Source organism: Lipophrys pholis (genome assembly GCF_963383615.2).
Source record: "Lipophrys pholis genome assembly, chromosome: 9".
Classification (NCBI taxonomy): domain Eukaryota; kingdom Metazoa; phylum Chordata; class Actinopteri; order Blenniiformes; family Blenniidae; genus Lipophrys; species Lipophrys pholis.
The window spans coordinates 16698474-16724447 of NC_137639.1; the positions used below are offsets into that span (position 1 = coordinate 16698474).

General features: G+C 40.4%; 1 protein-coding gene across 1 annotated transcript in view; it reads right to left on the bottom strand.

Annotated features, from left to right (window-relative positions):
* The window catches only part of LOC308114794 (neural-cadherin), a gene marked incomplete at its 5' end in the record, with an annotated part of 144628 nt that overhangs the window by 44452 nt on the left and 74202 nt on the right, over positions 1 to 25974 (bottom strand). The window contains 11 exons of the mRNA XM_080471974.1: positions 2385 to 2571; positions 2657 to 2784; positions 4792 to 5041; positions 11801 to 11968; positions 13860 to 14032; positions 16996 to 17166; positions 17291 to 17459; positions 17551 to 17723; positions 23222 to 23364; positions 24082 to 24331; positions 25297 to 25408. Coding sequence (XP_080328100.1) covers positions 2385 to 2571; positions 2657 to 2784; positions 4792 to 5041; positions 11801 to 11968; positions 13860 to 14032; positions 16996 to 17166; positions 17291 to 17459; positions 17551 to 17723; positions 23222 to 23364; positions 24082 to 24331; positions 25297 to 25408 — 1924 coding nt within the window. The remainder of the gene's footprint in view (positions 1 to 2384; positions 2572 to 2656; positions 2785 to 4791; positions 5042 to 11800; positions 11969 to 13859; positions 14033 to 16995; positions 17167 to 17290; positions 17460 to 17550; positions 17724 to 23221; positions 23365 to 24081; positions 24332 to 25296; positions 25409 to 25974) is intronic.

Consider the following 25974-nt stretch of genomic DNA (forward strand, 5'->3'; position numbering starts at 1 on the left):
GGAACTTCTTGTTATGAACTGAAGTCGCTAACCAATTAACGGGTTTATTTATATAGCACCAGATAGAACACAGACATTTCTAGGTGACTTTTGAAGAGAGAAACTCGACAAATCCATATGAGCGATATATGGAACCATAAGCGACTGGAAAGGAAAAGCTCCCGAGACCTAGGGTTCTCCATTTAACAGGAACCTTCATAGAGCTCTATAAAATCCAAAATGCTTTTTTATTTAAAAAAAAAATTTCCGTCTGTTTTGGATACTTTCATTTTTGATACTTTCAAAAATAAAGAAAAGACATTACAGCAATAACAGCACGCCACTTTGTAATTTTAGCAGCCGACACGTTCATCAATGTGTTTCTATCCTCGGGTCAAATTATGACATATTGTGAAAGTGGAGTTCATTTTGTTGTCGCTTATTATTTCTTTATTATTGGCTTTGTTTTAATATGCTTCTGTTCTTTCCTTATAAAGTATTGGAAATTGTACTGCAATATAAATAAACTTGCTTTGGCTTTTGGAGAATCGTGTTACGTATTATCTTGAAAGAATGGGAGAGAACCAAAGGTGATACGAATACTGAAAATGTATATTCAGGCACAACTACAGTTATATTGCTGAAATTGTACTTACAACGTATGTACCATTGGTAAAGACTAGTAGAGTATCAGTAACTGTTATTACTTCATTGTCAATAGTGGCCACAGGATTTTAATTCCACTTTTGAAGTACATCAGTCAGACAAAGATTGAAGCATATGCAAAATATTATTTGTTTAGTAGTAACTAATTTAGATATAAAGTGTGATTTACGTCTGATAAAAGAATAAATTCATCAAGATCGTAACAAAAATTCTGTGCATACTGACTTAAAGTAGTTAAGTAAAATAAATGGTATAAATGGCGCGTATTAATGACTGAAATTAAGACAAAATAGACTAAAATAGACAGGGTGGGGAGCTGTGCTTATGGTAAGCGGTTAAAGTAGCCTGGAATGAATTACTAGGTCTACTAAAACAAAGTTAAACGTAACCAAAACCTATACACTGCTTTGTGAATATAGTTAAACTCCACGCACTCAGGTTAGAGACAGCGAGAGACTCAATCAGGGCCAGTCAATTTTGTTTATATAACACAGCATCCACGTTTGCCTGAAGCGGCTTTACAGTCTGAAGAGCACACGGCCCCTTTTTGGCTTTGGACCCATGATGACGATGAGGACAAACAGTGCGCTGAACATTTGATTCTTTGTCATGTATAGTTAAGTGTTTGCTCAGAAAACACGGGGACTGGGCATGAGACCAACACCTCTGAGATTAGTGGATTGGCTTGCTCTCTCTGTTGAGTGGCAAAAAAGAAAATGAACAGAGCACGATTTACTCTCATAGAGATTATTTTCACCTGCAATCAACTCTGTAGGAGTTACTTCAGCTGCGGTCTTCATGCTGTGTGGCTAAAAAAATAGTGGGTAGCAGGTTGGACCACTATATACCATCAGCGCTGTCTTTATTCTTGGTGACGTAGATTCAGCAAGGTGCTGAAAGTATCCCTCAGAGATTCTGGTCAACATTGTATATTTATTGCAGATTTCTTGAACTGAGTATCTCTGCTGTGAATCACTTCTTACACTACACGCTCTTTGAACTGAAATGTGATAACTAAGGGGGCCTTTTAAGTCCAGTCAATTTATTTTTATGTTAAAAAAAAAGATGTTTGAGATGGTTTGAGCCTTCAAGACAATGCCCTGATGGATCCTCACAATATGATCCGAACGTTGGAACAGAAATTAAGAATCATTGGAACAAGCAACATTTTTATGCACCCAGAGATTGTCTTCTCTGTATGTTGGTTGGAAAAAGCTGTTGTTTTGGTTGCTGCTTCCTTTCTATCATGTCACGAGTCTGGCCAGTATCCTCGGACCTCCGTCTGTTTTACTCAGAGAACTGCCACTCATTGGATATATCCTCTTTCTTGGACCATTCTTAATAAACCTTAACAATGGTTCTTTGTTAAAATCACAAGAGATCAACAGTTTCTAGACCAGCCAGTTGGGAATCAACTAGTATGCCATTTCTAACGTCACTTGAATATCCATTCTGTCCACATCCCATGCTCAGAACTTCAGCAGCTCATCTTCAATATGTCTAAGTGTCTAAGCACATTAAGTTCCTGCCCTGTGGTTGGCCGATCGGCCATTGAGTCCACAGGTACAATACACTGAATGAGAGGAATTAAGAAGAACTGAGAAATTATAACCTTTGTCAGAGTGTGATATCTGATAGAGCTGGGGCACATTAAAGAACAGGTGTGACTAAGTAAAAGAGGAGTAAATAAAACCTTGTGCCGTGCAAAGAAGAGGTCTGGTTGTCTGAATGTGCATTACCTGTGTTTGGCAGGCCCTGCTGGCCATGTCGGGCCGACTCGGAGCCATCCTGCGACTGCACCTCGATCAGATAGGAAGCTTTCTGCTCCCGATCGAAGGACGCCCGAGTGGAGATGACGCCGGAGCGCGAGTCGATGCTGAAGAACTGAGAATCCCCGCTCTCATCCCTCAGGATCACATAGTGAACCTGAACAAGACACAGCAGGAAGCTGAAGCAGCAAACGAAGAAGTCAAGGTGGAGTTGAGCGGCGATCACTGCGTCCGTTTCTCACCATCCCATGCAGACCAGAATCCAGATCTGTAGCCAGAACCTGGGCCACTGAAGTGCCGATCTGAGCCCCCTCAGGAACCGTGGCCTCGTAGGTGGACGACAAGAAGAAAGGAACGTTGTCGTTCACATCTGGAGAAGGAAACAAAGAGAAAAGGTTCAGCAGAAAATACAAGAAAGCTTCTTTTGTTTTCCGAAAATCATCATTTTTGTTTTCGCGGATTCTGGCAGAAGAATTCATACAGTCTGTCATGTCCATGAAAGCTGATTAAATTGGATTAAAAAGTGACAGATAAAGAAAAAAAAAAATGGAAACAAAAAGGAGGAAATAAACAATGAAGACAAATCAGAAAGGTGAGATAATCGCCACAGAGGGAATACAAATACAGGATAAAATAGATGTGGATGTCTAGTGAAGAAGACGAAAAAAGAGAAAAGCCAACAGCGAGAGGGTTTAAAAGTCTTCGGTCTGAAGTCCATCAAAAAGTGAAGTTGGACTGTGTCTCCGCTCACTAATGAAAACTAAGTTATTAGCAGGGAATTATCCTCCAAACACCCTGAAGAGTCCACAAAGCAGCTTGTCAGCTCACTTTCAAGCTCCGCTAAGCCAATTAGAGCGTCCAATGTGGGTTTGTTCAAAGCCAATCAAAGTCAGGAAGTGTTTTCTCCTCTCTGCTTCTCTCCACCCGCCTACAGATGCTGATTGGGAAATGAGTCACTGTTAAAACGAGGCGGCATGGAGCTCACACCACCAGCCACTGCTGTTTTCTTCTTTCCTCTCTCTGTCACAGAAGCCCAGGGAAATGAACTGCACTTTATTACTCTCTTTCCTCATCATTTTCCAGCACTGCTGCTCGTTACGGCTCAGTTTGTATTGTTCGCCAATGGCTTCTTTTACTCCTGCTGGTCAGAGCTGAGGGAGGACTTTTTATTTTCTGAGAAATGTTCCTGGAGTGTGGACCAGTTCACACCTCAGAAGAAAGCGTCACGTTTAATGTTCACAATAACGTGAACGATGGGACATTTTATTCTCATATTAAGTTGCACTTCCAAAATAAATGATAAAAAAGGGGGTATTGTAGAAACCATCCATCACTACGTCACAAATATTCATTCCCCTTAACATGTACATATTTTATTCTCTCTACTCATTTTTTATTTATTTATATTCATATTCTATTCTCTGTGGAGTAATCTTGCAAGGATTTCCCCCTAAGATAATGAAAGGATTTCTATTCTATTCTATTCTATTCTATTCTATTCTATTCTATTCTATTCCAGATGCTCCCCAAAGAAACACAAATATAATAGCAATTGCAAACAACTGATAACAGGTAAAAATTATATTTACTTTCATTTAAAACTTGTTCAAATGAAACATCTGAGTAAAATTTCAACACATGCAATTAATAAAAAACAAAAAACATTTCAGAAAAATAATTAACAAATGTAAAATACAGCAGCATCTTAAAGATTGGAATACATTGCAAAACCTGAGAGGAGAAACTCCAGAATATTTTAGATTTGTTCCTCAGAAACTGATATATTTCAAGTGGTTTTGGTGTTGGTCTTTATCATGTTTGTACAAGTCATGATAAACTAAAATACTGTATCTCAGACATTTAGACTATTTTGTTCTGTTTTTCAAAATTTGAAAAAATGCTTGGGACCTTTGTGGTTCATGTTTTGAATGTAGAAATAACTAAACACTTTTTCTATTGATGCTCATTTACAACATGATACAAAACTCTAAGTTTAACTGGTAGAACTGCTGCAGGCAATACATAAAGACTTATCATGACTTGCACTTTCAAAGTGAATGCCTCTAGGTTTACATTGTCCAGGTGTCCTGAAAGCCTTTAAAAACAAAATCTTTCTTAAATACAGATATCAACCAGAACACAATGCTTTATATTATCTCTTGATACATTAAAGATTAAATACATTAAAATGGCATTGCTCTACTGAAAATTCAAAAAAAAATGTTTTCTCAGTTTTGCTGATGAAGTAGTGGAAAACATAGATTTTGAGGATAAATCTGGATCCCATCGGCCTGACAGTGACTATTGTTCTTATTCTGACAGGTTTTAAAACCTAAACAGCACAATAAAAACAAACATAATCCTCGTGTCAACTCACCTGTCACATTCACATAGACGGTGGTAAAGGAGGCGAGCGGCACCGCCGCCACATTCTGCACGCGGACTCTCAGTGTGAAGAAGCGGGTCGTCTCATAATCGAGGTTCTCGGCAACCAAGATGGACGCTGAGCCGTCGGCCCGGTTGGGTTTGATGTAGAACCGCACGGGCATGTTGGTCTCCGGCACCTGACCCTCCTCCAGGTTGTAGGTCACTCGAGGATCACCCAGGGGAGATGTCGCCTTGATGGTCTGGTGAGAAACGGAGAGAATTAAAGGAAGCTGGAATAAAATTATAACTCACACATTATGAGTCTGTGTGTCAAAGCTTCCTGGTGTTGTGGTGTTTTTCTAATCAGTCCCTCTTGATCACACCTTTTTTTTTGCCACTGAGAAAAGAGTTTGAGTGATTCCAGAGGCAGGAAACAAGCAACTCGACAGGAAAGGACAGGGGGAAATATATGACTGTCACACACACCTGGGGAGAGCAGGGTTAGCTGGAAAATGAGGCTTCACTGACATGGTAAATTATACCGACCCATGTGGTCAGGGAGAGCATTCTGAGATTAAGATCCACGATACTTCATAACATAGAACAATTACAGTTGAAACTGAAAAAAAACTAAACAAATAAAAACCCCTGTTTCTTAACAGTGGTCTGCTCAGCCTCTTTACATCATGTTTTCTCTTCTCTACTGGTCATTATTCTTTGATTCTTTTGCTTTTGTACTTCTAAATTGTTATTTGATTAATATTCTATGACACCTTAAGTTAGAATCAGTAAAAACTATGAGGATTTGAGTGATTTTAACAAAAGTAAAATTGGAAAGGCAAGGCAGAGTTTTCTGTTAATCCGAAGCTATTGTAAGTGTTTTCTTGTCTAGTATCCATAAAGAGAGGTACAAGAAAAAAAAAAGAAGAAAAAATGGTGAACTGGGTCACAGCAGCCAGATTTTGTTGATGCAAGGATCTACTTCTATTATTTAGGGCTGCAGGAATTAGTAGAAATTCATTATTGTGATATCAGCATGTGCAAAAGAAGTGCACATTTCTATGCACAATTTGACAGAATTCTCCATATGAAAGAAAAGTTTTCTCAACTATAAGTAATTTCAATTCACAGACAGCTCTAATGCTGTCATGTCTGGGGGCGACAGGGCAGAAGTCATGAAAATGGAAGAAAATGTAACCAAAGACAATAAAATCAACAAATTCAATTGCTTCGAAAACACTGCTGGGGAACTGCAGATAAGCATGTGATGAAAAATACAACATATATTAAAACTTACCGAGTCGTAAATTAACTGCAAGACAAAGAGCAGTGTTGTGCTTGTATTTATTGATAATCTCATGGCAACACTATCACATAGTGCATGTTTACCTGATATCTTGCAGCTCAAAAAGATACCACAACAAATCTTCAGAGGTCTAAGTCGAGTTCTCAAATCTACTGGCCAGGGCAGTTATGCCAGCAAAAGGGGGATTTACACCATATTAGGCAGGTGGTCCTAAATCTTTGGCTGATCTCTGAAAAAAGAAAAGGTCACACTGACATTGACCTTTGACTTCTTCTTTGAATTCACTCAAACCCCTGCATATATTTCGCGAGATACCACTATAAGAGGAATTTAGGGGTCTTAGCCACTTATAAGATGTTATTGTGAGCCTCTACAGACATGTTATGTTCACAAGAAAAGCCTGGGTGATGGATTAATAGTCCAAAGATGATGTGTGAAGGGATTTGGGAATCATTCACCAAGATTAGTTACATAAGGTGCAAATAAATCCCATATAATAACAACTCAAACCTCCATGTATTTTTTCAGTTTATTCCCTTGTTCCATTACTAAATTTATAGAAACATACTTATGTCCATTTCTTAATCTGTAACTTTTATAATGCACTAAATCCATCAAGCCAAAGAAGACTCTGCAGCGGTCCACAATGACATCATGTTATCACGCAGCTGTTAGAGTGGACAGCAAAGTCGTTTGTCTTTGTAATGGCTTCAACGGCTTCCAGATCCATAAACCATAACACTCACCAGAAAAACGACACTCTAGAATACACAACTACATTTCAAAGAATGCAGCGTTTCAACGGTCAGCGCCGCATCTCGGCCCTTCTATGGAAATGAAACGATGGAAACTCGACAAGACACCTAAAAAGGTTTCACTTTCAGATTTGTTGACGTTTTTCTGTGTGTGACTTTTTTAGACGTGTGTGTGTGTGTGTGTGTGTGTGTGTGTGTGTGTGTGTGTGTGTGTGCGTGTGCGTGTGCGTGTGTCTCCACTGTCAGCAAAGCTTTTAAGACCTGTGTTTTTCTCTTGGCAGTACATTAAGCTGACCTTAGAGAGAGCGGGAGAGAGACAGAGTGTGTGTGCTTGTATTATTCCTGCTGTAGGGACATAAATCCGTTTGCACACGCACACTGTGAGAACAAACACTCTTAAAGGACAAAAAGAGTGTCACCACAATGGAAATCGTCGAAAGATTAGTATAAAGCCTTCAGTAAAACTAAGGGTGGACATTTTATTAGTAGTAGCTGCTAGTTATCGTTAGGGTGCTTCAAAGAAATTATAAGTCAATTTAATGACGTGTGAGGTGATCAGGGTGTGTGTGAAAAACGAGTGGGCATACACAGCTTTTGTCTTTCCAGACTTAAAACCCAACACAACCTTTGCGATCTTGCTCAAGAAAGCTTGTACTTCTTCAGCTGAGCGATGTGTCACCACTTTGCAGTAATTGACAGTATGAAGGAAATTATAGACATACATTTATTTCTACCTTCAAAGTACAATATATTTGTCAGAAATAATTCAGTATTCTTATTCTACACTTAACCCTGCATGTCTAACCTGACCTCTAGTTGACCTGAACCTTAACTTTCAATTTATGCATATAGCGCCACATACAACACAGTCACTTCTAGGTGCTTTTAACAGAGAGAAACCCAACGAATCCACATGAACAAGCATAAGTGATGGTGGAAAGGAAAAACTCCCTCTAACAGGATGAAACCTTTGCAGAACCAGGCTCAGAGGTAGCAGGGTAGGTGGGGGGTGGGCGGTGGTAGGGAACATGTCTAATGTTAAACATTTTGTTTCTATGGCAATTTACTTTAGGCTCACACAAGAATCAAAGTCCTCACATTAGAGATTTGTAAGCAGATTTCAGTCAGTCCAGATCTATATTTTTTGCTTATAAAATATTTATCTCGCCACATTATCTCACATTAATGACCCCAGTTCACCAGAATGGCGTGTCTGATAGTTACACTTGCTGGAGCTGATAGAAACATATCATTGAGCAAAAGGCTGCATACATACTGACCAGGTCAGCAATCAATCGGATCAAAAAGTAATGCATTTTCTTTTTTGTGTGTGTGTGTGGGTATGGCATGGTCTTACTCTGAAAGATAAAAAGGCAAAGACGGCTCTGAACATCTCCAAAAGTCGTCGCTACAACCAGAGGTAACATGTTTCCCCCGAGTGAGAAACGCTGTCCACCCGACTCAAACATCAAAAACCTCTCAGCTCCTCTCTTCCAGTGACCACAGCAGCTGCAACGCTCCTCTCTTTCATGTCTCTAGGAGCCACTGAGCGCGTTGCGAAGGACGACTTGATCTCACAGAGGAACAAAACGAGTTTCTGAGCTGACATAAGACATGAACGTTACTATCTGAGATAATAAAATAAACCGGAGTGTGATTGCCATCTAAATTCTTAAAACAATAATCTGTTAAAATTGTCTTATCAGCTTCAAGTTTGATCACACCGCCTGATCCGTCCCCGGCTGTCCATTCTAGCAGGTGAGGAGTCGTGTTGGGACGCGGTGGTGCGGGCGAGGTTCAGCCTCGCAGCGGGCCGGGGCGGTGGAATCAGCACTAATGAGAAATCATCTCATTAGACATCAGTGCGGCGCGCCGAAGCCAAGCTGATCAGTATCTGCCATCTTCTCCCACACAGAATAACGCCTGCGGAGATATCGCCGCAGATCACTCTCAGCTGGTGCGGCTGGTGCTGCGAATGATTCAGCAGCTGGAATACAGATCATCCTGTCAACTTCTCATGCAAACAGTTGGCCGTCAGCTGGAAGGAGTTGAGGGGGGGGTCGGTAAGGTCAGGGGGAGTTTTATATGTCACAGTTTCCCTCAACTTGCATGTGATAATTATGCTTTTGATGGCTGCTTTGATTATATATCTTACAAATGCATGCAGCAGAAGTGTCTGATTACCACATTTATTTAGTTTAATTAGAGCACGAAAAACACAAATCAAGGAAAAGAACGACTAAGACAGCCTTGTTTAGAGCCTCAATCAATCCACAGCTTTAATGTTCCACTTTAATGCAACTGAAATCACAATAAAGTTCCCATTTGCATATTTCTGTAATAAAATAAACTAAAATGCATGTTATTGACAGCAGCTGCGCTGTAAGATTGGTGATGCTGACATTTAAAGTGAGTGATCACAGAGGAAGCTGTTCTCCATCTGCCTGGTGACTTCTGGATTGGTTATCTGCCATCTTTTATCACACAATCCGTGAATCAATTACTAGTTTTACTCACTTTACCAGCTACTGCAAACAAAAAGTACTTTGTGACTTAGAAAAGTAATCCTTTCCCTATCGCTTCAATTCAAATGCACATAATTGTAGTGCTGTTTGTGCCGGGGTAAAAAGCCCTTCAATCAGTATTTTAGTTGTTCACAGATTAAGTGAGTTTATAAACTGTACACCAAGAAAAAAAAAGCAATTAAACAGTTGAGATTAACTATCAAATGACAGGTGCAGACTGACGTTATGCAAGTTAACTTTAGGCTGCGAATGCATCACAGTTAGTTAAAACAGCTGAATGTTAATGGAGGAGCTGGTTAGTTCAGAATAAAACAGAAACTTCTTCAAGCTCGCAGGAGTCTCTTGAATGAAGACAACAGCTTTGGCCGAAGCCAATACTACAGCTAACAACTGTCTTAATGAACAGGACAGAGAGAGACAGCAGCTCTCTGCTTTCAAATGGACTAAAAGTGAGACTCCAGTATTTGTCGGTGTGCAACTAATTAGTGTTAATTAAACTGCTTCTGCTACTTTTAAAAGTACAGGTGACTTTATATTGCAGTACCTACTGTATATGATGATGCAAAAATGCAAAAGTCCATTGAAAAGGTTTACCTCTGGATCAAAGACGTATCATATATAAAGTCCTTGGTTGTAACTAGAAAACAAAGTCAGCCCCTGACTAATGTAAGATAAAAATCCCACATGATTTTTATGCATCTTATTGAAATTGAGATTTACACACGCACGAACGCACGCACGCACAACAGCTCCCACCTCTGCAGTGTCTCCATCCCCCTACCTCGTTAACAGTGTGATTAACAGACCTTATTAAGGCTGCTAAATTTAAAACAACAGTTCCTCCTCAGTGCAATTAACCATAAAGGGGGGAGGAGGAGGCAGAACTGGAGGTGGAAGAGGAGGAAAACACCCAGATGATAGAGCATGTTCCTCCAAATAACTTGGACTTTCCTGGTCAGTTGGTGAAGCGTGCCATCTTTCAATCCCATCAATCCTCCTTTATCTACTTAATGATGTGTCACAGAGCAAGACACCTCACCTCACGTTTCCACCAATTTTGTGTGAGCACCTTGTATGGCGGCTTTCACCTTTAGTGTGTGAGTGAAAGGGTGAATATGACAAATCGTGTAAAGTACATTGAGCCTGCTAGTGAAATGTGCGAGATAGATAAAGGAAATCTTCCATCTATCGTATGTGATGCCATCCTCTGCTTGATGTATAAAGTTTATGTTTTATTTCTGTCTGTAAAAGCAGAAGAATATGGGGCGAGCTTGTCTGTCTTTCTATACTGTACCGCTTTCTTCTCCCATATTTGATTCCCTCACCTCCCACCATCTCCCCAGTCCTCCTCCCTCCATCATACAGTCTCTGTCAGGTTAAACACAGTAATTAGACGTCTGTTTTTCTGAGGTGATGAGAGTCCATTGTGATGCTCCGGCAGCAGGTGTAATTTTCTCCCTCTGCTCAATCATCTCTGACAGATGAAGCTGTGGGTGGAACAACTTCCAATCACTGTCATCATCACCACCGCCACCATTTTCAGTCTTTTCAGTGAAAAACAGGTCAAAAAAAAAGGAGTGCAGAGAAAGCCACAAACTTAGCCGCACACACACAGGTGCATCCACACACCCTGCAACCATTTGAAAACTGACTAACCTCCATGAAATCGAGCAGCTGGAGGGTAAAAACTCCTCCACCTTCTAAACCAGCGGCTTAGGAAAAGAGAGCAAATTAGGATGGAGGGATCAAAAGACTAACAAAATCACCAGAGGTATACAAGCAAAGTGTGTGCATGTGTGCCAGTGTGTGTGTGCGTTCGTTGTAGTGAGTCAGGTGAGACAGACTCAGGGCGGGTTTGTTGTTTGCTCTGCAGAAAATGTTTGGCGGTGCTCGGCTAAACGTGCTGACACAGGGAGAGGGAGAGAGGGATGGATGAGTGAAAGAGGGGAGAGAGAGAATGAGAGAGAGAGAGAGGGATGATGAAGAAGAAGAAGAAGAAGAAAGAGCGTCTCTGGCCTCCTCAGGGCGCTCTGCACAGACATGAAGAAGGATGTAAATGAAAGAGAAGTATTTTGCTGCTGCTGGGCTGGAATATTCCTCTCTCTTTCACGTGTCTTCTGCCCTTCTGGTCCATGTCTCTCTCTGGCTCACAGAGCTACTTGAACCCATCAGAACAGACGTGTGAACTTCACTTTCTTGTTCAGCAACATTTCAGGAAAATTAAAGTAACTTAGCGCCATTGAAAGTCCAGTTTGCTGAAAGCAGCTTATCGACTTTCCCTGTGTTAAGGTACAAAAGTTTTTGAGAGTGAACTAATGTACGTAGGAATCAGGTTTCCATGTGAAAAGTAGAGATAGTTTAAAGAAACACTTTACAAATAATAAAAAAATATAATGTTTAATGTTAACTCTGTAGGTCAGTGTGCTAACTCACCACTATCTTGGCATCGCGGACGGTGTTTTCTGGCACAGTGACCCAGTACTCAGACTGCTCCCAGTGCGGCGGCTGGTTGTGGACGTTGGTGATGATGACGGTCAGCTCCACAGAGCTGCTTCGGTTTCCTCCATCCGACGCCACAATCCTCTGGTTGATCCTGGATGTCTGCAGTGGGAAGGCACGGGGAATGATCAAAATGATCAAACAAAACCTCAACAATAAAAATTCGACATGCATGTGTTTGTTAGGTAACGGTTTTCTGAAAGAACCATCACTAATTAATCGATCAATTCTGGGTTAAGACACGATCTACTCAAGATTTATGCTGCTGTTATTGTTGTCAACGGCTTTTTTCTCAGTTGGCTTACCAATAGTTTTTTAAGCTCACTTTAATATAACATATTTTCTGTGTTGTACATCAATTTGGACTTTGTCATATTTATTTGCTGCAACTCTCCAATATGGTAGATAAATTCCTAGAGCTCCATGTCTTTCGGAATTTCATAGAGAACACAGGCAAATGAGCACTAAACCAACAGAATTGCTTTTGGCAAATAGTTGACCTAATGCCCACTAAACTGTAATTTGTTGTTTACAGGCTACGTCTCTCGTGGAGTGATTCTGAGTAAATTGCATGCAGAGCACATGCAAACTGAGAACGCAATCTATATTTAAATACATATTGCTTGCTATTAAATCACAACTTTAGTCACCTGTTTGACTCTGAAATCACACAAAAAAAAACATTATCTCACCCCAAGTGGCAAATTCTAGTTTCGAATTCTATGGATGCATAATCAAATAAAAAAGAATTGTAGGAGACATGCTAGTTACTGAAAGTAGAGGGAATCAGATTAACTCCTCTTACAAAGTTTTAAACTGTTATACGTTACACTTTGTTTTATACTGTTCCTTATTTTAAAACTGTGGATATATAATATTACATTCGATTCTACAAATGTGTCTTTATGAATAAGTTATTAATTTTGTACTATTTGACTTGTGATTTTGAAAAAAACATTTCTGCATTCACAACTTTTTATCAAAAAAAAATGTCAAGAAATATGTGTCCTGATCATTGTATTATGGATGAAAAGTTGAGCCAAATTCAATGATCAAACAGCTGTTAGACAGGTTTGAAAGGAAGCCGAACAACTGTAAATTAAGTAAAGATCAAAGAGGAGAGGAAAACACAGTGTTTAATTGTTGATCTTTGGATTCCTGTTTAAAAGTGAATAAATAAAGTGAGTGTGGGTACATTTTCCTTTATTGAATTATTGACTGAAGTGCTTTTAAAGAGGAAATGAGAGGCAGAAGAACAGAGATGAGACGACAGTGACAGAAGAACAGACGGCATCATTCATAGCAGACGGATTCAGTTCGCTGTGGAGTTTCAGATTGACTTTGTAAGGCTACACAAAGAAGAAAAATACACACCCAGACACAGAGGGATCCACACCCACAATGGCAATCATTAAAGATTTAAGACAACAGTGTGTTTGATGCATCTTTCTTCTCGCAATGTAAACAACAGAAAAGCTGCTGCCAGTGGAAACAACCTGGTGACCCCACAACCTCATGATTCTGAGAATTGTTACTACACACTACCTGCACAGTACAGGACATATTGGATCATGTTCATATATTACTAAACACTTCTTCCAAATATGTCACATTTGAAATAGTAATCTGTGACTTGATCATATGCATAGGCAGCTGTGCTACCATGAAGAAATGCGGGAAAAAAGTTAAGAATGGACTTGGGTGGAATAACAAGAGGGCTGGGTGATCAGTGGAGGTTATGTAATTTAAAAGAGTTGTTTGGCCTTGGGTAAGGATTTAGATTCAGGCGGGATTGTGACAAGGACCCAAGTATGATGATATTGATAAAAGATTGCTCTGTAGGAAAGGATGGCTGTGCAGTGGTGAGCAGTGATGCCTCACAGTGAGAAAGTTTAGCTTTACATGTGGGCCACAGCTTCTCTGGAAAGTTTGCAGGACCTCTCTGGGTGTGTGTGGGGTATGTAGAGGTGTAAGGAGCCGGTGTATTTCTGACCTGTGAAATTGGGTAGTTGACATAAACCCAGCCGGTGCTCGGGTTGATGTGCAGGTAAGCTGGTTTCTGATTGGACAGCGAGTAGGCGATGGCTGCGTTGCTTCCCTGGTCATCATCATGTGCCGCAGCTCGCAGGAAACTAGTCCCCACGGGTGTATCCTCCCTTAGGAAATCTGAGAGGGAGCAGACATAAGCTGTCAGATGGAGGACAAAACACTACAAAACACCATAAAGGACTGCTTAGAAAAAAACACTTTTATTTTAGAAGGTTGTTAAACATGGAAATTAAAACAAAAATCTACAATCATTTTCCAGATTCTTGCTTGTGTCTCAGCATGCGTAGTAAATTTCATTAAAATTGACTGAACCCAATATAACATCATGTCCTGTGATAGTAAGCAGATATTATAATAATGGGAGCGCAGTGTTGTGTTGTGTCAGCAGTGTGTCACCTCATTTTGTCATTTCTGGGTCTCACTCTGCAAAGTCAACAGATGCATTTTTAAATTTATGAATATAACCTCCAATCCTGCTGACGGTGATGCGTGTCAGCGCTGATCAGACAACAAAAACAACCAAACACGGAGGGGGGGGGGGGGGTTGGCTGCTGCATTTCCCTTTGTAATACTGCATTTCTAGCATTATGTCAATAATAATGTCCACATTGCATTTGTGCTTCTCCCTGGATATATTTCATCTGAATAATCACAGCATATCCTGCTGAGTCTAATGTGTATCACAAAAAACCCCCAACTAAAACAACCCGGAGGAGCAAACATGGGATCTGTCGGCCTCCCGGAGTTCTCCATTACAAATGATGTGACTTCCATCACAATGGTGGATAAAGCTGTAACATTATCCACCTATTTTAATTCTGTCCATTGAAAGTAGTGTGCCTGTGTATCATAGAGAGGTATTATAGTTCCAATAGCAAATGATACTTAAACTAGGAGCTAAGTAGTTAAATGCCCACCTCTCGAGAGTTGGCACCTGAAGTAATCATCGTCTAAAACAATTACTGTTTTCTTTATATACGAGGCCACTCAAAGGTAATGGAGAGATGTTCTCTCAAAGAAACCAGTGCAGTTTGCCAGGAATTCCATCTTGAAAATAAAAAACAAAACAAAACAAAAAAAAGACAACAACTTGCATATAATGTCTCAACTAAGCTGTAGCACTAGATTCTTCCACTTGCTTTGTCTTGTCAAAATCGTATACACTTACATACTTTATCTTATCAAGGTTATTATTCCTATTTATCGTCTTTCCACTCTGTATTTCAAACACAAAACTGATGAGAAGGTTGTTGTTAATGAATCAATTTAACTTCAAATAGTAATATGATAGAAACAATCTAAATCATGGCGTTTTGATGTAATTGGCCTGATACAGTTACATCATGTAACATTACTCTAAAGCCACATCAAACGTCTTGTGTTAGCCATGAAACTGGACAGAAGGAAAAGCCAAGTTTCCTCCTATTCACATCTCTAGAAAAGTTGTAATCACTTAAGTCCTTCCATCATTTACCCTGTTCCAGTCTCTCACCCCCACGACGTCTATAACAGCACATCTGTATTCATGACAGCGTTTGAAACAAGTTTTCTCCATGTCGGTGCTTCTTTCTGTTCCCCTCTGTGCAGAAAAATACAAAATATTTTCCAAAACTAGTTTTACACCTACATTAAATTTATATTACTTTTATGTTGACAGGCAAGAGAAAGTTGTTTCTGCTGCCAGAGGACACGGTTTGCTTTACTGTAAACAGACTTCCCTGGGGGAGGGCAGAAATCCGAACATGTTGCAGCTAATGGAAAGTAAAGACAGAAAAGAAGAAAACACACCTGAGAGCTGCTGATCACACTGTCCCTAAAGCCCTAAACCTCTGCGCAGCACAGGATGTGGATAAAGGCCTTAAAATAAATAACAAGCAGGCTAAAGAAGAGGTGGTTTCGATCTCAATTGCTTCATTCGTGCAGAAAACTCTCCTTCAACATTCACATTTTCACCAGTAGTAAATGAATGCATGTCCCAGAAACATTTCAATCTGCCTGTTAAATAGTTAATGAGCCACTCTGTGCGTTTCCCTAATCGGACGAAGAGAACTTCTGACATGACGCTTATCAAAACACATATTTGCACACATAGTAAACAAACACAGGCCCGAGGGAGCCGCCGGCAAATATTTCATCAGTCTTAGGAGCTTTCCAGGATTAAAAAGGATGGAGACTGATGCACAACAGCCACAACAACTGCACGAGGCTGCACAATTCACCTACTTGATCCAAACACAGCCTTAAGTTAAAACGCATACAGGACGCAATTCGCAGAGATGTTAGCGTGGGCGACTCCAGGGAGAAAGAAACCTTTTTTACCCTGAGTGTTGTCACTGTCATGTTTCACACTTTCATATACAGAAGATGGGAAAAAATCCAGCTGACGAGAGGCATTATGGATGCAGAAAATGGCTTCTGGACCGGTAAACAGCAGTACCATTAAAACATCCTCAGTATTTGTACAAGCAGCTGTCAGGTTGTAGTTGGTATTGCATCAAGAAGAGGCATGCAAAACAGCTTATTATGCAGGTTTATCATCAGCAAGTAGCAGTACCAATCTTCTATTAGTAACAGTAGGAGTAAGCCGAATAACAAAAGCAGTAATTGTACTAAAAGTCGCGGTAGTGGCAATTAAATAACACGAGCAACTTACTAACATTGTCAGTCTTGATGGTGCAAAGGTTTATCACAATTATGTTAACGAAAAATACAATATTACGAATGCAATTGTGATGACACTGGATGTCATTGTAGTAGCAGTAGTAATTGATAGTCCAAACTCCTTCACCCATCCATTTTCTACATCACTTACTGTATATTCTGAGCATGGTCATGGGTAAACAGTAATAGCCATATTAAAGATAATACTAATAGTAGCAGTGGTCAGTAGTCTTAGAAGTAGTAGGAGTAATAGCAGTAGTAGCAGTAGTAAAAATAGAAGTAGTAGTTGTACTACTACTACTAGTCATACTATTAGTAAGGATGGTAGTAGTAGTGGTGATGATAGTATTAGTAGAAATAGCAGTTGTTGTAACAGTTGTGGTCCTAGTAGTAGTAGTAGTAAGATGAGTAGTACTCACACTGGTATCGGCTGTTTTCGAACTTGGGGTCGTTGTCGTTCTGGTCTGAGATCTGCACGGTGATCTGACAGATTCCGATGAGCGGCTCTTCGGCCTGATCGGTGGCCGTCACCGACAATGTGAACTCCCTCTGACGCTCCCGGTCGAAGCTTGTCGCCGTGGTGATCACACCTGACAAGCATGTTGCCATTTTTAAAATGACTTCATCATACACTAAAACAAAAAATGACTTTCCTATGTTTTGAGACGGGTCTTTTATTACAGATGCAATCATAGTTGTTTCAGTGAAGCGTACCAGTGTCGGTGTCAATGTCAAATCCAGAAGAAACTCCATCTCTCTGCATGATGCCATATTTAACCTCTCCATTGACCCCCATGTCGGCGTCGTGAGCTTGGACCCTCAGGACGAACGTTCCGGGGGGCTGGTTCTCCAGGACCGCTGCGTTCAGACTGTAGTTGTGACACTGAGAACACAATCAGCACAGTCAGGGACCCGATTACAGACAACAGATCTTTAAATTGAAGTCACAATGATGCAGGATAAACTTGAGCCACCTCTTTAAACAAAGGCTTGTTGTTGTTGATGTCGTTGATTCCCACGATGACCTGGGCAGAACTGCTGAGGGGATACGGGCCACCGGACGCATTATCATCCGTGGCGGTGATGTTGAGGACGTACTGAGGGCCTCTCAGTCGAGGGGGAGGACTCCGACGCAGCTTGATAATGCCTACAAACACAAACACATTTCATGACCGATCAAATTGAGCTTGGTATTTTTGGTATAAGTTCTCATAAAGATGCACCCCTAAATTTAAACTGCTAATGAAGTACTTGACTCACAATCAGTCAGAATGAGCTCCAACTGACCTTTTTACATAAGTGCTAATATTTAAAGTAAAGTAACTATAGTTACATGGACGTGTTTACACTGAGGAAATAGTCTAAAAAAGGTGGCATTTTCCAAGTTGGTGAACCCATGAACTGACAACAACTGAAACAACTTATTCACTGTACCAAAAGATTTATTGACGAATCCAGAAATTTAACAAGGAAAATATTTGAACTGTTCCTCTATTGTGTCAGTAAGTATGATTATCCATATTCTCATCTGTACAGGAAGGAGGCCTCTCATCTCGGTGCCTTTTTAATGCCTTCACTTTTCCACTCACTTTACATGCAACATGAATTGGAGAGTACGTACATATGACATTTTTCACAGTGGTGTAGCATACACTGGTAGAAATTAATGTTTTCTCTTTATTATATTTTTTTCGTTAAAATGCCAACACTTACACAGCAAGTTTAATTTGCTTTCATGTTAAATTGTTTCTAATGCCAGGGGACACTGTTGACATTACAGCGAGCGGACTTGTTTGGAGGAGAAGAAAATTTGAAATAGGCTTCAGCAAACAGAAAATAAGGAAAAACACCCAGAAGCTGCTGCTTACTCCTTATCCTAAAATCACCATGAAGGTAAAACTGGAGAATCCTGAAAGTTTTCGAGCTCCTCCAGATAACTGAACTATTTTATTGCCAATTTAAGTTTGTCCAGAAAGACTATTGAAGTGTGCACGATAAACAGTTAATATGATTGTATGATAGAGTCTGGACTCTGCTCTGGACAGCCATAGTAATGGTAAATGGACTTTGTGAACGACACAAATGCTGACACACACACACATCAATGGCAGGTGGTCTCACGTAAGGACTAGAATATGACTAAATAATAAATAATAACGACTAAAGCCACTGCCATTTGTATCTAGTATTTAGTATCTCGATATGATAAGTCAGAAGTTCAGAGAATCCACTTGAGTTCAAACTGTCAAAATGGTTGTAGAATATTTTCCCATCACTTGACTAAGTGGTACATCATTCCATGTGAAGTAAGTTGAGTGTTTGCTGTGGGAGTTTCCTAATTTCTGCATCCAAAATGGAAACCGTGTAAAGTACAAACGCCATCTGACATGACAGCTCAAAGATGAAAAGCAGAGCTGTGATGTTCGCTGCTGTGTGGGTCACCAAATGCAACGACAACAGCCGGGAAAAAACCCCACATTATTCCAACTCGGGCCTAAAACAAATGTCATATTTTTCTGTGCAAACAATCACTTGCAAATTAACATAACAGAGCAGCAGCGCTAACAAACAAACAAACAAATAAGCAGCTTTGGTAGCAACATGAATAGAGACACGGAGGCTGGGAGGGAGCGAACACATCTACATGAAAATACTTCACAACGCTTTGAAGTGACAAAGCAGAACAGCCAAGCAAGCCAAAGGCCATCTGCTGCTTGACTGTGTGTGTGTGTGTGTGTGTGTGTGTGTGTGTGTGTGTGTGTGTGTGTGTGTGTGTGTGTGTGTGTGTGGTAGTGAGTCTTAATATATCATTTATGTGCAAATGTTCATGCTTGTATCTGTGCATGAACGCATGCATTTGTGTGTGCAGTGGAGCCGTGCATTCTGGGTGATAAGGTGACAGGGAGGCTTAGAGACAGGAAAACACACACACACACACACACACACACACACACACACACACACACACACACACACACACACACACACACACACACACACACAAAGATAACCATGCAAGCAAAACATGATTGAGCATCACACTGCTGCATATAAACTTTATCTTGCAAAAGTATTTCTCTTCTGATACGCACGCGCGCGTGTGATTGTCTGTATAAAAAACACGCACGCACGCACAAACACACACTTTGTATTCTCTGTTTTGTTTCGACACTGACATCATGTATTTCTCAGCTTCTTCCTTCAACCCTGACCTACACCTTCGTATTTTTGTTTTTGCAAACAGAAGACAACATTAAAGCTAAAATAAGTTACAAGCTCATAGCCTCTCTTTAATTACCAGGAATGTGGCGGGGCCATGTCATTTTTTAATGAGTCAAGTATCTTTAGTTTGTCATAACACAATAAACATTTCTATCCATTGCAAGACCACAATATTCTTTACTTCCAATCTGTTCAGTAGATTGCTGCAATTAATATACAATTTTTTATTCGGTGAATCTTTACAAATACAAATGGGGGTCCAACCAATTGTAACTGTGCATAGTCTCACATAATCTTGTGGGGAACACTGCAGGTTTGAAGGTCCCCTCAATTTACAACCCATTTAAATGTTGACAGCCCAATTCAACAGATTTTTTTGGGAGGGCCCAACTGTATCTGCTGGTGCCAAGAAATAAGATGGTATTTTCTGAAGTGATTATAAGGGAAACAATTTGGGTAATTAGATGTAAGTAACATGTTCTAGTGAAACCAACCAACAGTTTTCAGTTATGGAGGCTAACAATCTCCTTTAAAGATCAGGCTCAAGCTTCCTGATCGATTAAAGCTTACCGTTTAGGCTGCATCAGGTTATCTTGGACCATTTTCTAGATAAGCTGGTTTAAACTGCATCTGCATTGCCCCAAGTTCCCCTTCTGTCTCACTCTCTATATAGTCATATGTTACTATTACATTCCAATAACAATCGGTCTCTCTCCAGTAGTCTGTTCCGTCTATCTCTGCTGAACCGCCGGTTCCTATCAGTTTTCTCTGAGTGAATTAGCTTGTTGTCTGATGTCAACTTGCTTTGCTTGTTCCTTTGTTTATTTGTTGGTTCGTTGCTCTTGACCTCGCTCCTCTACTTTTCTCACTAACCACTAACAACCAACTGAAACAGCAGAAAGTCACCTCTTCCAGTTCTGAAAAGGTTTCTTTCTGTTGAAAAGGATTTTCTGCTTTCCACCGTCACCTATGCTTGCTCATGTGGAATAGTTTTCTCTGTAAAAGTGCCTTGAGATGACTGTGTTGTTATTGGCACCATATGAATAAAATTGAATTGAACTGAACTGAATTAAATTTGATGAAATGTTCTCCTTCAGGGCTTGAAAAGATCATAAAATATCAGAAATGGGAAGGCTGACTCTCTTTTGGCTGCTGAAGTCTAAGTGCAGCCAAACATCTGAGGCTGTTTGTACAGCGGGGTGTTTGAAAAGTAATCTGAATGCTGATTTTAAGCACACTACATGCATTATTGCTTATCTGAGGTCCTGCTCTTAGACATGGAAGATTAGATTTACACATTTCCCTCCAGTTTCCAAAAAGCCATTCTAACTGTCACGTGGTGACCGTCTTTTTCATAATACTCATGTACTGAATGTGTCGACTCAGAGGTGTAGCAGATGATCATAAGAAAACATGATCTGACCTTTCACCATGAAGTGAAGAATGGCCAAAATGTCCTTGAAAATATTATTTTTTTTCTTCACAAAAACAGGCACATAAATATTTAAACACATCTACCAGACACACGGAGGAGATGAACAGTTTGCGGGTTGTAGTGATTACAAATGTGTGTGTATTCATGTTCTTGTTATTTATGCATGTTATGTGTGTGCCTGTGTGTTCCAGGGGGTTCACTGGCCTCGTTAATGCTACGAAGCTTGATCCCCAAATACTCGTCTCCATAGCAACAGTGACTTTACCGTGTGTGTGTGCGTGTGTATATGCCTGTGTGTGTATTGTTATCTGTATGCAGTTGTGTGTGCACGTGAATGTAAAAATGATTGTGTTAAAGCTTTCTGTTTGGTAGCAAATAACACATCCCTAATCATTTATGTGTTGTTTTTTTGTCCCATTAGGAGCAGAGCTGGTTGCTGATGTTGGCTCATGCATGTCTCCAGAGTAAAGTATCTCGATAACTACTTGCTAGATAAACTTCAAAGACAATGAATGCTCTCATTTACGATCCCAACAACCTATGAAAAAAATAGCTTACTTTTTTATTGTTTTAAATCTCTGTACTACAGAAACTGAGCCCAGGAAGGTTTGGTATATTATTTCTTTGTCAGCAGTCATACGGTTGGAAAACCGGTTTATTTACCATTTTGAATGGTGCCACTTTTAGAATAAACATGCATTTGTGGAACGAGCAACAGAGCCAAAGACATGGCTTGGACCCAGGAACAAATTGCCAGATCTTTTTTGCCAAGGCCAAACAACTTATTCTGCTGCCCCAAGGTGCTGACAATCACATACCACTGTGGTATTACCAGAAGCCGGTGAGCTTGGGCGTACTGTCCGTGCCAGAGTCACCAACACAACCATGTTGTGTAACTTGCCAACAAATTGTGGTTGAAGATGAGATGTTCGTATCGCCAAGAGGCCTTTTGTTTATTTCTTCAGAATTCAGCCATATGCTCAACTAAACAACACCAAGTGGAGTCAAAAGCCAAATCAGCTGTTTGACATTGGCAGAGAAGATATGGCAAATCAATCAGGGGCAGAATCCAAATACTGCTGCTTATCTCACAAATGCATGTTCTTTATCAATGTGACAACATTTAGACAGGAAATGAACATGCTTTCCACCAGTGTAAGATTTATTGCCAATCCCGTCGAGATGTCTATCTTCTTTAGCGCTTTATTTAATTTAAGTTGCAGAGTGCTTGAGCCGATCTCAGCTGAATTTCAGTAAAAGCAGACAATTATAAATATATTCACATTCATACCTGCGGATACTTTATGGGTCTCAAATCACCAACAAATGCAAGTTTTTGGACTGTAGGAGGAAACCTCTGTACCCTGATTAAAACCACGGGTGTATCAGGAGAACATGCAAACTTTGTAAAAGACCCTCAGGATCAGAGTCCAACCGGGGGTAATGCCACGGTGAGGCAGGAATATAAACCACCACACCACTATGTGGCCCAAAAAGCATAGTTAAAACAAAGAAATAATCTACCAGACCAAACATTCCTTACTTTTAATAGTAGCTATAATTCTACAGTGGTGCCAGTACTGAAATGTTTCTGTGTCCGGAGTGGGAGATGCTTTATTAATGAAACAGTAAAACCAGTGCAAAGACGTCTATAAATCAACATGACCACTTTCTTCCTGAGTCCTTTATTAACTCCAGGGAACAGCTCAATATTACTTTTAAGCTTAAACATCACTTTTTTTGTGCTGCCTCCGGTAAAGCGCTGCTTCACACTGAGAAATTAGGAAAGTGTAATTACTCCACAGCTGTGAGGAGCGTTAACCTTTTGTTGTTGATTGCTTGAGTGTAATCAGCCAAACTCTCCTTGATGAAAAAAGTACCTGAGTCTAGTGTGATTGAAGTGTCAGTTGTGTTTATGTGTATTACGAACAACAATGACAACAACAACAACAACTACAGCAGAGTTTTTTGTGCATTTGTTGCCTCACCCTTCTGATTGTCCAGCAGGAAATTGCTGTCCTCATTGCCGCCAGTGATGGCGTACGAGACAGCGTCTCCATCTGGGTCGTTGGCATGGACGATGGCAACCAACGTGTCTGGACCGGCATCCTCACTGAGGAAAGTCTTATAACTGAGAAAGGAGGAGAGGAAAGAGCGACATTTATCTATATACATTACAAGTGTTGACAAACAATTATACATTATGGACGTATCCATTTCTATCAAGCTATTTGTACATTGACCATGTGAAAATGCAAGGTACTATATGAGATACTATGGATAAATACAAGCTGAATATATAGCTTTACATACACGCATAAACATACATTTACATATATACAAATGTATACGACCAATATATTGCCTACTCTTTATACACACATATGTCCATATTGACCTCATAAACATTTGTAATTACACAAACCACCACAAAATAAGAAATAATGAGAAAGAAATGAGAAAATTGAGAAAGATGAACAGAATAGACTACTAAATGGAGCATAAAGGAACCACAAGGAGAAAACAATACGAAGATGAGTATCAAAAGAAAATGAAAAGTGTGAAACAGACAGGAGCGAGAGGCAAGGTGAAGATGAAGTGAAAACAGATGGAGAAGAACAGCAGGATTAAAAATAGAGTCTGAATTAAAAACAAAATTAATTAGCAGATTGACTCTGTAGGCGAGAGACTCAGACAGTGACAGGAGTGTGGAAGAGAGAGAGAGAGAGAGAGAGAGAGCGAGATAGAGACAGAGAGAGAGAACGACTGCTAAACAAAGTTGCATTAAATATACAAAAGGTGAGTAAAAGTTAAACCTGAAACTGAAAAGTAGAAAAAGTTCCCCTACGTGCTCTGGGAGAAGATAGGTGCCTCATCGTTGCTGTTGGCGACCCTGATGCGGATGGAGGCGGTCCCGGTGCGTGGGGGTATCCCAGAATCCACTGCAACCACCACGAATTCATAGATGTGGTTGGGCCGCTCATAGTCCAGTCGACGGGCAGGGCTCACCACGCCGCTTGCACTTATATCAAAGTCACTACTGGGGACGGAGTAGGTGAGCTCCGAATTTACGCCTGAGTCACAGTCTCGGGCCAGGACTGAATCAGAGGGAGCAAGACGAAGGATCGGAAAATGAAGGAGTGGGTGGGTGCAAGTTTGAAGAAAAGGCCAGAAAAGAGTGAATTATAGTGAAGAGAAGGGGTTAAACAGGGGTGGGGTGTAGGACAGAGGAGGAAAAGTAGAAAAAGTGTAAAGAAAATGACAAAATTAACAGTAGAAGATAAGATAAATAAAGTATAATTCGATGTAAAAGGGAGTGTGAGCATGGCAAAAGGGCATAAGAGAAAAGAGATTACGCATGTTTGCTGAACATGTATGGACATGGATGATTACTTATCCCCCTGTGTTATTATTAATTGTGAGGATAGATTTGTGCTTTGGGCCTTAAGGCTAAGAGCAGTTTGCAGGATAAAGCACATTGTGTCTGTCTGGACAGTTTCAGGGTTCAGATTTTAGGGTTCAAGTTAGGGTAAGAATGCAGAGTAGCCCCTCTGCCTTTGTGAGTGTCCTCAAACTGAAGTAAAAATGTGTGTGTGTGTGTGTGTGTGTGTGTGTGTGTGTGTGTGTGTGTGTGTGTGTGTGTGTGTGTGTGTGTGTGTGTGTGTGTGTGTGTGTGTGTGGCGTTGGCTGTATGCCTAATAAGAGCAAAGCCTCGTTGAAGTCGGACTGTTTGATCTCCACCAGTCACCAGCAGCTATGACAGATGGCTCTCACACGCACACACACACACACACACACACACACACACACACACACACACACACACACACACACACACACACACACACACACACACACACACACACACACACACACACACACACTACAGTATAACCACAGGTGTTGGATGCGCTGGAGTTGTGTTCATTGACAGCGGGCAAATAGTTTATCTGAACCTGCTCAGATCTTTGTGTGCATGTGTGTGTGTGTGTGTGTGTGTGTGTGAGTGTGTGTGTGTGTGTGTGTGTGTGTGTGTGTGTGTGTGTGTGTGTGTGTGTGTTACCTTGCAGCAGCGATGTTCCAGGTGCGACGCTCTCAGGTATGTTGTCTCTGCTGTAAATTGAGTGGAGGAACTCTGGCGTGCAGTCATTCTCATCCGTTATAAGGACAACCACCTGCAGGGAGCATCTCGCTGTTATTACCTGTTGTTTTTACATCATAAATTATACCAACACGAGGCAGCGGGAACAAACTATTGACTTATTTCATCTTTGTAAGAAAGTCAAATTACCATCAATGTTCAAACTTTGTAAAAATTTACTGGAATTTTAGTTTCTACAATATTTATGTCACTTATAAACAATATTTCAAACACATTTAAGGTAAACATGGACTAAATTGAGGCTATACCATCATTACATACTTTATATAATGCAAGGTCGTCTAGAAAATGATCAAGGACAAGCAGGTTCTACACCTTTATAAAACGTGAGGGTATACATATTCAGTTAAGTTGAGTTCATTAGATACAACACACTAAATTTAATGGAACATGACATGTTAATGGTGCTGTGGCATTTGGGATCTTCTTCAATTTACAAGCTGGGATCTCCATGGGACTAAACATAGAAATGGCTTCAAGTTAGAGCTCCCATGACCCTGCCATTAGATTACTGCTTTCGTTCTTTGGCACCATTTTTGGAAATGCTCTCACACAGTCATTTAGTTATCAAAGTTTGGT